Raw genomic sequence first — 14,127 nt, forward strand, 5'->3', positions numbered from 1 at the left:
AAGTTCACTGAAACTTTCAAAGAGCTAAGTGGGAAGCTACATATGACATTAATGAATTAGAAGATTAAATATTAATATTGTTAGCAGGTGAATTATTCTCAAATTGTTATAAGTATTGAATATAAACATTAATGTTAAAACTCCTTCTACGTTTTTCCTGGTGCACACTGATAGCTACATTCTAAAATGTTTTTGGAAAATGCATAGACAATTATGTCTTCCAAACATGCCTGAAGAGGAACACAGGTAGAAGGACCTGCTCCACAAGTTTCCAGAACTCATAAGACAACACACTCCTGGCACAATACCAGGCAAGCAAGCCAATGGGTATAAACTGAGCCTGTAAAAAAATCACTCATATACGGCTGTATTGCATAGCTGTGCTGCAACAGTTGAATCTCCATATCGAAAGACATGAAATTGGGCTGCTATTTTACTTCATATCTCAAACCAATTCCAGATTGATGATAAAATATAGGAGAAAATTATTTTCTCAGGATTGGTAAATGGTTCTTAAACTTAAGGCACAAAATGCTAACATTACATTATATTAAAGCTACTAACTTCCTTTTCATTAAAAAAATATTTAAAAAGGGAGAGGACTCCAAGTAGCAATTACGAAGAACAATGAAGAAAAACTACTATGGAATCCTTATACATACCAATTGACAAAAAAAAAAAATTCTGGCAACACTAAATATCAGAAGGGATATACACCCAGAAATAGATAACTGAGTATAAAAAGGGAGTGCTGCTTAGTAAGGACCAACAACAGGCTGAAATGACGGCAGTTCCAGGAAAGATCACCTTAGAGACCCAGGATCCAGTGATGGGGGATGAGTTTATACATACACTTTAGAAAATGGATTGCTATTTTCTAGAAAAACTGAAGTTGAACATACTCAAAAGCCCACCAATGCTACTCTAAAAAAAATGTATATATGAACAAGGTTGTCTACTCTCTCCATATCTATTCAAAATAGTTCTTGAAGTCCTAGCTAGAGCAATAAGACACCAGAAGGAGATCAAGGGGATACGAATTAGAAAAGAAGAAGTCAAACTCTCACTATTTGCTGATGATATGATAGATTACATAAATGACTCCAAAAATTCTACCAAGGAACTTCTACAACTCATAAACACATTCAGTAATGTGTACTTAAGTGCACCATACTGCATGTATAAGACTGTTTAGGAAACACTGTTCAAAACAGCCAAATCTAGAAAGCCCCAAATACTCATTAACTTTAAAATGAATAGTGAAAGTTTGTTCATTGCAATACTACATAGTGATGAAAAGGAATAGATGCACAAAGCAACCTGGATGGGTCATAGAGATCTCAAATATATATGACTCATAAAGACAATTGATATTGAGTTATATTATTCAAGGACACTTATTTGGAGATATAGCTATAGGAGCACATAATTACAAACATATTAAAGTTATTTCTTACAGAGAAAGGGGCTATCATCACAAATATCTAGAATTAAGGCTATGAAAGTGCTGGTAACTATTTTTATTTCTCGACTTCCATTGTATTTTTGTGGATGTTCCTTTAGAGTAATTCCTTAGAGTGTGTGTTTACGTGCCATGCATTATTCTAAATATTATGCATGCATTAACTTAAATCTATGGATATTATTTTGTTAAAACTCATATACTATTTATATAGTAATTCTGTTTAGGTAATTGTATACAAGAATATTTATTGTTAAGTGCCTGTGGTGCGCTTAGCCATAAATGGGACATCTATATCATACATCCACCTGCAAGACTTAGGAACTATTCTGGAAAAGGAGACAAAAAGATTGTAAGAGCCAAAGGTCAGGGAGGACTGGGGCTAAACAGTGTCTTCTGGACATGGTAAGACTCATGAACTTACAGCAGCCGTGGCTGCCTGCATACGATTTGTTTAGGATCAAGTCAGTCAACATTCAGCATGGAGGCGGAAGGAACTTACAAGCACCTATTCCTAGCTGAGGAACAGTTACTGACAGCTGAAGGCTGCTGGGAGGGGACACTCAATTTTCTTTTAGAGTAGGGCCCCTGATAGGCTGGCCATGCTGCAGTGGATTGCCTCACATTCTGAATATATGGACAGCACAATCTGGACTCAATGGGTTACTGAAGTTCTCAAGGATTTAATAAACATATTTCTTAGGAGCTGGAAATGGCTCAGTAGTTAAGAGTAATTCTAGAAGACTGAGGTCTGAGTCCCAGAACTGACAAGGCAGCTCACAACTCTCTGGAACTTCAGTTCCAGGGTATCTGATGGCCTCCACAGGCACCAGATATGTACATGGTGCAGACACTCACTCAGGGCAAACACCGATACATATACAACAATAAAATAATAATATTATACTAAAAGGTATATTAAATACAGCATTAGTTCTAATAGATATGGGCATTATCAAATTAGATATGCACATGCACACATCTAGGTACCTTACTGCAGTCATAAAATAGTATTAAAAAAAACAATGTCAAAAAGAAATGCTTAAGACCATTAACTAGGGAAAAAAAACCCAGGAAACACAATTACGTATATAAAAGGAAATGTTCCAAAATCTCTGCTGATTAAGTTTTGTGAGTGGCACTATTTGTGGCCTTATAATTTCCAATCATTTGTCAATTGCTACAAAGCAGGTATATTATAAATATATTATATATTGTTATTTATAATTTAAAAAAATTAATTGTACTTTTAAATACCAGAATAATTGACTTGATTTATTGTATAGGCATATAATTAATTAAAATTATTTTATTGGAATTGAAGATCAGATTTAATATGCTGTGTAAAAATTACTGGAGTGACAACTTCAGATATATTTCTCTGTTATCAGAGTATAATTTACTTTCAAATACAACTTCAAAGCTTAAGATTTATGCTACACCGTGAAATCTCAATCAACAATTTGTTTCAGAGATCTAGCCACCTAAAATTTTTTCTGCCACATATTAAAATGATACCATAATTACACTTAAAAGTTAAAAACAATCGCAAACCCAAAGCTTATAATTATCTTCATAAGCAATTACTTTTGGTTTGTGGAGCGAGTTAATCAACTCAGAAATCTACACTCTAGTTCTCTCTGTTTTAGTTTGCTCAGGATTAGCACAGCAGATCCTGAGAAAGGTCTGACAGGCCTGTTTCCAGTGTTGGCTCTAATGGCAGGCATCCAAGGACTTGAACCCCAGTAAGTCCTTATCCCACTAACTGAAAAGAGCGGCTCCCTGCATCTAAACTGTGCAAACACCAGTTAATGCTGAAAATCTCCTTCAGTTCTGGGGCCTGGAAGCTAGTAGTGCCAGGCATGAGACAGCTATGCAGCCAGCCCTCAATAAAACCTCTGGGCACTAAGTCTCTAATGGGATTCACGGGTTTGCAGCATTTCGTAAGTGATTGCTGGAGAAGACCATTGGAAGCTGGGCCCTGTGCACCATTTCCTTTTGCTGCAACGAATCACCGCCGTGGATGCCATCACACACTGCACCCTTTGAGTCTTCTAAGTAAACCATCAACTTGAGACTAGTCTTGGGGACCAGGAGCTAGTATTTAGAACTAAGATCAACTGAACATTTTGATATAGTGAGCTTGAAAAACGTTAGTGTGTTGCATGGATAGTAATTGTATCCTCATACATAAGAATAAAAGTCTGATATAGTAGAGAAGGCTATTTAAAATACATGTAGATTTTTGAAATAAATTAAGACACTACAGGCCAGATTTTTGTTGTGTGAGAGGAGACAAAGGCATTTTTAGCTTAAAATGCCTGTCACAACTTTGCTGGCAAGTAATAATTAGTTCCACTTAGTTTAATGAATTTCACAAATACTCCCTTCCCCATGCATCCATATCCAGACAAAAATTACAGTAAAAAAAGCAGTTCCAACCTATTATCTCCTTTATAAGCTTCAAAAATACAAACTGAGAATGTTATTTTAAAAGATAAAAAACTATTGTTTTCATGTCAGATGTGTTTTAAATCTATATTTAATTACTGTAAAATTCTCCCTGAGGTATATGTAATCATACTATAATAAGGTAATTAAAATTCCTTAGCCAGCCAATTTAGGATTTACAGCTTAACTCAAGTACCAGACACTACTAAAAACAATCCTGAATGTACTACTGAGAAACAAATATTTAATTTTTTTGGAGGGGAGACACAACTCAGTCTTATCTTCAGAACTGAGTCTGTATTTTAAAACAGGTTTGGCAAATTACTGCAGCCAGGTTCAAATTGAAGAATAATCCCAAAGCAATGGCACTATGCACTTGTCTAACAGTCTGACTGCAGGTGGTGGCAAGATGATAATATAATCACTAAGCATTAGGCTTGCTTTAAAGGCCACTCTGCTCACCTGATTCTATGAAGACCTGCATCTGTTTAAACTGACCCCAAGGATGGACCTGGATATGTGCTTCAATAAGATACCCTGAATAGGATTTTCTCTTGTAAATGACTCTGGCTTTAGTTTTATATTTCATATCTTACCACAAGGCTTGTGGTTTGTTACCTCTTGCTTCTTGGTGGCTACAAGGCATCTCCTGGCTCCACCTTGTTTATATCTCTGTATGGATTTCCTGACTATATTATGCCCTGATTAACCAATGGTAATAAAACATATTCACAGTGGAGAATTCATTCTCTCTCTCTCTCTCTCTCTCTCTCTCTCTCTCTCTCTCTCTCTCTCTCTCTCTCTCTCTCTCTCTCTCTCTCCTCTTTCTGGATTTATCTATTCTCATTCTCTGTCTCTCTCCCCTCCTGCCCTTCCTTGCTTTAGAAAAGAGGTTCTGCTCTTGTTTCCACAGAGCATGAGAACCTGTGGATTCCTTCAAGACTAATGTGGTTTCAATGGAACAAGACCACCCCCTCAAAGGTCTCCATAAATCTCTAAAATTACTTCGTCCAACAAAAAGCAAGAAGCAGTTTGGAGAAAACTATGCCCAAATATCCAAATATTGTTTACTTTGCATTGATATGGATCTTGGTTTATTGATACAAATTTTAAGATCAATTTTGTTATACACACACACATTTCTGTTCTTGATTAAGGTATTATGCTTGTGCAGCTCATTTAAAATTGTAATGTATAATTAAAAATACAGGTCAATAGTAGTCATCTATAACAATCAAGTGTAGTCATGTTAGTTAGATTTTTTAGATATACAGAGATATATTTCAGGTAGATAATTATTCTTCAAACTTTTCAAAGACTAACAGTTTTTGGAGGGGAAACACAACTCAGCCTTAAAATGTTTTAAGAACTTAGGCATTTAAAATGTTTTAAGAACTTAGGACTTTTTATGACAATTAGACACAACTGCTTCTGGTAGCACCAATCTAGAGGAAGATGGGCATCGAAGAGGCTCCTTATAATCAGTTAGCCATTTGAGCAAGAAACTGCTCTTGCCTGGACTGCTTGATGGTATGCTGTATGAACTGGAAAAATGACTGCTGAACTTGCCTAAAGGTGAGATGGTCCTTTGGGGTTCCTGCTTCATAAAACAGTCTGTCAGACAAGATAGGTGGAACTGTCTTTGAAAATTTCCAGATTCATGGAAAAGTCTGCCAGATACTATAGACCTGTGGGCTAAAAATTGGATGCTCCAGGGTTAAAGAAGAACTTTGGGTGGCTGTCCAGGCAGTGAGATGTCTCTGTCAATTCTAGAGTTTTTGAAAGTTGCTTACAATGCACTTCCTGTTAACTCAGGCAATATTATATCCTTCTGGGGTCTTTGATGGACTTAAAGAAAAGATAGTTATAACTATAGTTTTCCTTAGTTATGATAAAAGATAAAGTAGACATAAATATTGTAACTGTAATTCTTGCTTGACACATGTTTTGTTATATGTAATTTTACTATGTTAAAGTTAAAACCTTCCTTTTTATTTGAACAGAAAAGGGGAAATGGTGTGGGAAATCCTTCTGTATATGTGTTGCTTTTATTGGTTAATGATCAAAAAAGCTGCTTTGGCCTGTGATAGGGCAGAATAGAGCTAGGTGGGAAAGCTAGACAAAATGCTGGGAGAAAAGAAGAGGCGTCAGAGAGATGCCATGTAGCTGCCGCAGGAGACTAACATGCCAGAACTTTGCCAGTAAACCATGAGCCTTGTGGTAAAATATAAAATAGAAATGGTTTAATTTAAGATATAAGAGCTAGCTAAAACTATGCTTAAACTATTGGCCAAATAGCACTGCAAATAATATAGTTTCTGTGTGATCATTTTGGGTCTGGGAGGCTAGAAACAAATGAGCAGTCTCCATCAACAAGAAAGGGCTATTCTGTGCATCCTTGGCTGCCCTAGAACTCACTCTGTATACCAGGCTGGCCACTAACTCATAGATTGGCCTGCCTCTGCCTCTTGGCCTCTTGAGTGCTGGGATTAAAGGTAGGTGCCACTTGCAAAGGATTTTCTAAGTTTTGAAATCTATTGCTTTAAATCTTTGCCAATTCAACTCTGGTTCTGTGAATCTTTATTTAAGTATGCTTTATATTTACAAACTATTTGTAATTATGTGGATACCTACTACTTCCTAGGATTTTCTAATACTCAGGCAACATAATTATGCCATATAATTTCATAAGAGCAATTTAGAAAGAGAGTATTGGTTACACACAGACCGCATCAAAAGTAGATATGGATACCCAATTTAAAAATGTGCCGGTAATCCACATATGTTGTTCAGTCTAGTCTTTCCCCCCTCATAAGAGCTTCCAAGAAGCCATGAAACAAGAAAACCAATTGGCCTAATTTCATTTGTTTCCCCTTTTCCTGCCTAGATGTAACATTATAAAACTGTGAAAATGATCCAGATCCCTCATAACTTGAGCAATGAGCCTTTGAATACCAGGGGAAATTACATTTATTGCCAGGAATATGGAACAAATTCTAGAGTAGCTTAATCCACACTGCAGCTGTAGATGCATTCTTTCTTTTTGCCAGTAGGTGGCGGCACACACAAATGTACTGGCATTAGTCTTTGAGACAGAGGACTACAATTCTTAGAGCAATCCGTTTCTGGTTTTTTGGTTTGAAACCAAGAGATCAAGAGGTACAAAATCCGGGCAGAGATCGCTGTGAAGGTTCATTTATAAAATAATGACAGAAAAGAAGAGTTTTATATTTCCATTTTGGCTCTGGCCTTTTAAAGGAATCACTGTTATTTTAGCTGTGAATTTATAATCTACTTTCAGATCCCTAGAGCTCATAAAAAAGTTCTAAATTTAGATAGCTGTCATTTAAGATTCATGTTCAATTAGAAACAACTGAAAGTCAAGTGAATATGATATGATATTAAGTAATTATTGGGGATTTTGTCAGGCATGATGATCGTATTATCATTTAAAACAGGAGTGTTTCTAGGGGAACTGGCACTGCTGTAGCAATCTCCAGGGGCCAATGATAACAGGAAAGGAGAGCTTGTCCAGGGAGCAACAAATGGTCGAAGCTCAGCGCCGCCCTTCACAATATTACTCTCCCTTTTTATTTGGAATTTTCCAAAATAAAAGGTGAAAAAGGAAAGCAACCATGTTCTATTAATTTAGGGTAACGTTAGGATGAGGCCAGTGGTGACTGTGTGTCTTCAATGAGGTGTCATCTTCAGTCACAGCCACTGAATGATTTTAATCAAAACAAAAATCCCATAAGGATCACCTCAACTCCAAGAAGCCAAAATCCAGATTTTACAGCAACAAAAAGCATCTTCTCTCGACTACATCGTTATGTTAGGACCCCTTCAGACAAACAGCATGACCGCCAAAAGTTGGATAATCTTTAACATTTTGCTTTCTGTGCTTGTTACTTTATAGTACACGATTAAACCTGCTTTTTAGTTTTCTCAAAATAAAATATGGGCAGAGACAGAGTTCTTGAGGGAAGAATAAAATTAAACCACAAAAGTGATTTAAAAAGAAGTATAATCTTAAAAATTGAATGGGATGTCAGAGGCCCTCTCCAGTCTCAAAGTAAAACCCTACCTTCAGGCTTCTTGGATGGATCCAGCTCCTTGAGTATGAGGAGGTAAGTGTGCCCTGTAAGACAGCAGCTTCATTCCTGGACTAGATCTTACCATCTAGAGACCCTTCCTTCCTTAACGTCAAATCTGTCTTTTGTAGATTCTAGTGGTGGCCTGTACTGCCACAGTGAAGAAGCACACACTCTCAAAGAACTGAAGAGACTGATCGTGTTCTCCCTATGGTGGACTCTTAGACTAAGAAAATCAATATATTCTTGGACAGCTATGACTCCAATGTCTTTAAGAGCTCTTCCATCCCAGGGCACTTCATCTGGGATTCACATATGTCTAGAAATGCTCAAAATCCTTCCAAGGAACATGTGAAATAGATTTATTATCATTCGCGAGCACCACAGTGTGCATGCGGGAGTCAGAGGACAGCTTTCAAGAGTTGCTTCTCACCTTCCACTTTGTGAGGGCAGGGTTTCCCTTGTTTCTGTTGCACTGTGTACTCCAGGCTATTCTGTTTGGGGAATTTAACTCAGGTGATCAGACCTACGCAATACAGCAAGAGATTTTATCTGTTGGAGCCATACTGCTGGGCTCCAGACATGGGAGGTTCTAAAGCTATCAGTTTCCATCTCATTTACGGTCACCCGGTCTGCCTGAAAACAAATGCTATGATCTGTGACTTTCCCTTTCATATCTTGGGATCTACAACCAGCCATCTCCAAAGAGCAACTGTTCCCCTAGCCCCAAAAGCCTATCTACCTTCAAAGGCGGTTGGGAAATGCAGTGTTCCTGCAGAGGAAGGTGCACCTTCTCTGAGGCCTCAGAGAAGGAAAGGAGGTACCACCTTTTATCTAGAAAATGAGTTCACGGGACAGATTCATCAATTTAGGATTTGAAATCAATAGTTACATGAATCTCATCGGGATGTTTATGTTAATTTTATAAAAAAAGAAGTCCGATTTTTTTTTCCTTTGCCACGTAGGTCACAGAGTAGACATTTCCTAAAGTGTAGCTATACGGTTGTGAAGGAAATATATTTAAAAGAATATGCAAGGTGCTGAAAGTAATATTCTTATAATAAAATACTTTAAAATGTAATTTTTATGTGTATGGTGCTTTGCTTGCATGTATGTCGGTACCATGTACATGTCTGGCGCATGTGCAGAGGTCAGAAGAGGGCAATGGATCTTCTACTACAACTGGAGTTGCATGGTTGTGAAGCTACAATGTAGGTGCTGGGAATCGAACCCAGGTCCCCTCCAAAAGCAGTCAGTGCTCTTAACCTCTGAGCCACGTCTCTTGCTGCACAATAAAAGTTTTTTATATCAACTTACAAGCAGGCCTAGCTCTCAATTCTAGCCCATCTCCCGGCCAGTGTCTTTACTATGAACACTCCAGGAAGAAAGAACAGTGTGTAAGGGGAGGACCGTGGCTTTGTTTTGAATTCTATATACTTTCTAGTTAACATAGCCTACGATTCCACTTAGGATTTCTAAGCTGTTGCAAACCATTAATCAAAACATTTATATCCTTTCCAAGTGAATAGTCATAATTAAATTCACACTGATCTTGCACTTCTGTTGCTGAACTTGTCTTCAATTTTGCTTTCTTTGTTTAGCTCTTTGGATACAAATTTCTATCTAGATAGGCAATGAATTAGTTAGCTTTCTGTGGGGGACAACTTGTGAAATTGACTCCCAGAAACTCCTATTTCTTGCTATGTAGGTCCTGGTTTGTGAGCTGGATCTAATGAATCATTCTAGCTTATAAATTAACGGCAGAAGAGATGATGTGCAGCATTTGAGATCAAGTCGGAAGACTGATCTCTACCCTTGGTGCTGTCAAAGTCAGTAGCCATGCTAGTCTATGAAGAGGTCCATGTGACATGGGACCAAGGGATGCCTCCGGCCAATAGCTCTTAGGAAACGAGTCCCTCAGTACATGATCGCTAACATCCAGGGTATTGGCAAGGTCCAGAGCCATCTTGTGAGAAATCTAGAGCCAGAGGATTTGGCTAAGTTTGGCCTTATTCCTGATGCACAGAGTGAGGTTAATTCATGGGTGTTGCTTAAGAGCCATTGTGGAGTAATGTGTTATGAAGCAATGCGCAATCAGATTTTGGTATCCTGACAGTTGAAGCTAGTATTATATCGTCCTTTTTCTATTTTCCTAATCAAAGTCATGGGTTAATTTTGAACAGAGTAAGGTTAGAGACAAAATATTGTATAATGCCATCCCATAAAGCTTTCTATAATCTCTTTGGGCATTTATCTAGGCATTGACAGACTATTTAGTTGTTCTTGGCTCACACTGCTCCATTTTAAATAAAATTATGTGAGAAGCAAGTGAGGCAGTTAGTATATTAAAATCAAGAAACTGTTCCTTGTGAAGTTTCCTTTTATATAGGAATATGATTACATCAAATGAGAAACTTAAGTATGTTATTACACATTTTGAATTGCCAGGGAGACTTCCTACATGGAATCCTCCATTCTCATCCTCCCTCTTCTTCACTAAGATGCAAAGTGAATACTTTGCGTGTGTTATCCCTTTAAACTCTTCATTTCGGAGCCTCTTCTCTGAAATGTGCTGAAATATGACTAGCTGATGTGCCTAGCCTTTGTTTCCTTTGCCATTGTAACCTTAAACAAGAAAATCCTTTTTCACCTGTGACTTTAGGTCTCTTGAAGCAGACGAGTCCATGATTATTGCTAAACTTGAAGAGAAAAGTTAGCTTTGTTGCAACCAGCATCACTTAAAACATTACTCAAGCAAGAAAATATACACTCACAATTCAAAAACCATGTAAAGCATTCCATCTGAACTATATGTCTCCAACAACTCTACAATGTGTGGATGCTTCAGCATATGACAGATACTGGCTTCCCGCTTTAGATCTGCAAAATAAACATACAACATACTTCATTAGGTAGGAACAAAAGACAATTAAGAGCGAAGGATGAATGGATGGATGGATGTGATCTATGGTAACGTGAAGGCTTCTCTGACTAAAGAGATGAAATCCCCCATTTTAAATTAATCCTGGCTTCTTACCCTTTCAAGACTGCAACAATACAACCTTTTATACTTTTTCTCAGCTTCCATCTATATATGGGCGGAAGCTCTTACTAACAGGCGTTTTCATTTCTTAGTGCAAAGAAATACCTTACACCAAAGTAAAATAAGTACATGTATATTTCCCACAAACTTTTATAGTCACTTTTCTACCTCCAAATGTATAACTTTTCCTTGACCTGCTGATAAGTAACTCAGATTTACTGTTTTGAATTTTACCTTTGTCTTAGTTTTCCTTAACTCAGATAAGAATAAAATGCAATATTTATAGACATATCATAGAAGTTTTGTGAAATACAAAAAGAAATTGTATGGTTTACACAGAAAAGGCACTATTCCCTGAGTCAAAGTTAGAATTAATTAGGGTTTGCAATGATGGGATTGGAATTCAGAGCCTTCTATAAGTAGGTACTCTGATATTGAATTATACCCCTAGCCTGGGAAACATTTTTAATACCGTCTATAAAATATGATGAATAATACAGGATCTTTTAAGTACTTTGCAATGTTATTCTGAAGAACAAACAGATAATGCAGGTAGTAACTGCTAGGCAAGGTGGCATATGCCTGTAATCCTATCACTTGGGAAGTGGAGGTAGCAGAATCAAGAGTTCAAGGCTATCCACTGTTAGATGGTGAGTTTGAGGTCAGTCCGGGCTACATGAGACAATATCTCATAGCAACAACAATAACAACAACAAACAGGCCCTCTTTGGAAAACAAAATTAATTTCAACATCCTCACACTAAGTTTGGGCAGGGGCATTCCTCTACTAATAGTGCTATACCTGTTTGCTGATGTATAAAATACACTGTGGTATTTTTATAATTGAATGTAGAAGGGGAGACAAGAAAGTAAGAACCAAAGGCAGACTGTACAATACAATAGATAACATGATCTCTTTTCTGGTTATTTAATTCAACTTAGTCCTATCAACAAGAGTAATGGCTGTAGGTAGAATTTTACAAAATCTACTCACAGGCAAAATAAATGAAAGGCAGTACAGAATAGACACCATCAGAAAAGGAGGGATCAATAAAACATTAAGTCAGCAGTATAGAGGAAATAAAAGTCCATATAGGTGAAGGAGGTTGGAACCTGAGAAAAGGCTATGAACATCTGAGCTGGTAAATTCCAAAGAGAGGTCAGTTAGTATATGGAATTAATGAAGTCTGGAAGTGAATGAATGCTACTGACACGGTACAGCCATGTCAAGGATCCCAATGTCTTAAGACCCATGGGAAATGGCACCACTCATCCTAGCTTAGGCACAGGGAAATGGCAAAGCTTTCCCTCCTGGTCGAAGTGTGAACGTGACAGTGTATGCAGAAAATGTAGCTTTCTTCCCCTTCCCCCATGCTTACACTTGGTGACTGTCCAGAGACAGCTCCTGCTATGATTTACTAAATGTGCCTCCTTGATTCAGCTGTATACCATAAGCCCTGCCTCTTTGATTTATCTATATTTAATAATCATGCCGAGCTTGGGGGTGGGGGAGAATTGCAGCTTCTCCATCCAAGACCTATCCACCTTTTTCAAGACCTATCTCATCTTTTCTTGTGTCTACCATTCATTGCCTTGTATCCCCCAGGCAGGGTCTTGGAACCCAAACTATAGAAGGATGTGGTAGGTCAGGGCTGAACTTAGTATACAAGAGACGATTACTTAATATTAGATTAAAATTTATCATTTCTCTCACTGAGCTGAGCACTCCAACCATTCTGTGAGGTAGGTACATTACTGATGAGTAAGCTCACTCAGGCTTGGAAACATGTTCATGATCACACAGCTATATAGCTTACCACAGGAGTGAGCTTTGAATCCTGACTCCAAAGTCAGCAATCTTTCCATTAAGCTGTGTTATGGGTGTGAGTGTGACACAGTTTAGAAGAATTTGGAAAAAGAAGGAAGAGGAAGAGGAGGAGGAAAAGGAGGAGGAGGAGGAGGAGGAGGAGGAGGAGGAGGAGGAGGAGGAGGAGGAGGAGGAGGAGGAGGAGGAGGAGGAGGAGGAGGAGGAAGGAAAAAAAAGGAAGGAAGAAGGAAGAAGGAAGAAAGAAGAAGAAGAGATGGCTGGGCCAAAGCAGGTTTTGTTTGTTTGCTCACTGTGGTTGTGAAGGAAACACTATGTGTGGCTGTGAATCTCACTGCACTGATATTTTTATGTGGACTTTTGTCCACAGAATCTGGAGTCAGAAACTGGGTGTGATGGCCTTTGTCCCTGTCACCTGCATATCAATATCAAGTACCAACTTCTATAAACGGCTTCCAAAATGAGAACAGTGACAAGTGATGCAGGACCTTCAGAAGCTACTAATTGGCTTCAAAGGGCAGTGCTAAGATTGCTTCAAAAAGCCACATGGGAAAGGATCATGTAGAGCACAGCACGTAAGGGAAGGCATTAAAGTGTGTGTGTGTGTGTGTGTGTGTGTGTGTGTGTGTGTGGTGTGTGTGTGTGTGATGCTCACCACAGAAGAAAGACTGGAGGCCCAGAAAAAAGGCCTTTGTGCTTTAAAGCAGTTAGGAAGGCCCCATCAGAGACAAGAATGAAGCATCTGCAGGGCTTGCACAGGGAGGTGCTCACCATAAGGACGGTCCTTAAGTGTGTTGGACGGCCAAACTGAGCCCCACAACATCAATCAGATGTTTGCATGGCTCCCTCCTCTCAAGAATGTTCTGCTTCCAAACTGCAGGGAAAGCTTGAGAATTTTACGACTTCTTTTTATATTTTCCCTAGCTTCTCACTGTATCAGAAGTCACTCTTCAGACCTGTTTTCCACATTAGTGACTCCTTCCTATCAGTTTCTGTTCTGATGAAAGGCAATTTTAACTCCATACCCACACTGGAGTCACAAAGCAAATCTGCTTAGTGTCTGCCACAGTAAAGACTGCTCTTGCTCCTGCTCCTCGGGTCATTTTCCACTTTGCCCCTTCCAGGTAACTACAACACACTCCAATTCCCGCTCACCCTCTGCTCCATGACACCTTTGCTACACTGAGAGCTTTCAGGAGACACAGATCTGCTGAAGACCCTGGGCCTGGCATGGCGAATGGCTGAACAAGCTCTT

At 38.5% G+C, this 14,127-nt stretch overlaps 1 protein-coding gene across 4 annotated transcripts in view; it reads right to left on the reverse strand.

Annotated features, from left to right (window-relative positions):
* The window catches only part of Cask (calcium/calmodulin dependent serine protein kinase), a 331,839-nt gene that overhangs the window by 187,585 nt on the left and 130,127 nt on the right, over positions 1-14,127 (reverse strand). For all 4 annotated transcript variants that reach the window (XM_038316597.2, XM_038316596.2, XM_038316595.2 and 1 more), the window contains exon 3: positions 10,779-10,884. In XM_038316597.2, coding sequence (XP_038172525.1) covers positions 10,779-10,884 — 106 coding nt within the window. The remainder of the gene's footprint in view (positions 1-10,778; positions 10,885-14,127) is intronic.

Source organism: Arvicola amphibius, chromosome X (genome assembly GCF_903992535.2).
Source record: "Arvicola amphibius chromosome X, mArvAmp1.2, whole genome shotgun sequence".
Classification (NCBI taxonomy): Eukaryota; Metazoa; Chordata; class Mammalia; order Rodentia; family Cricetidae; genus Arvicola; species Arvicola amphibius.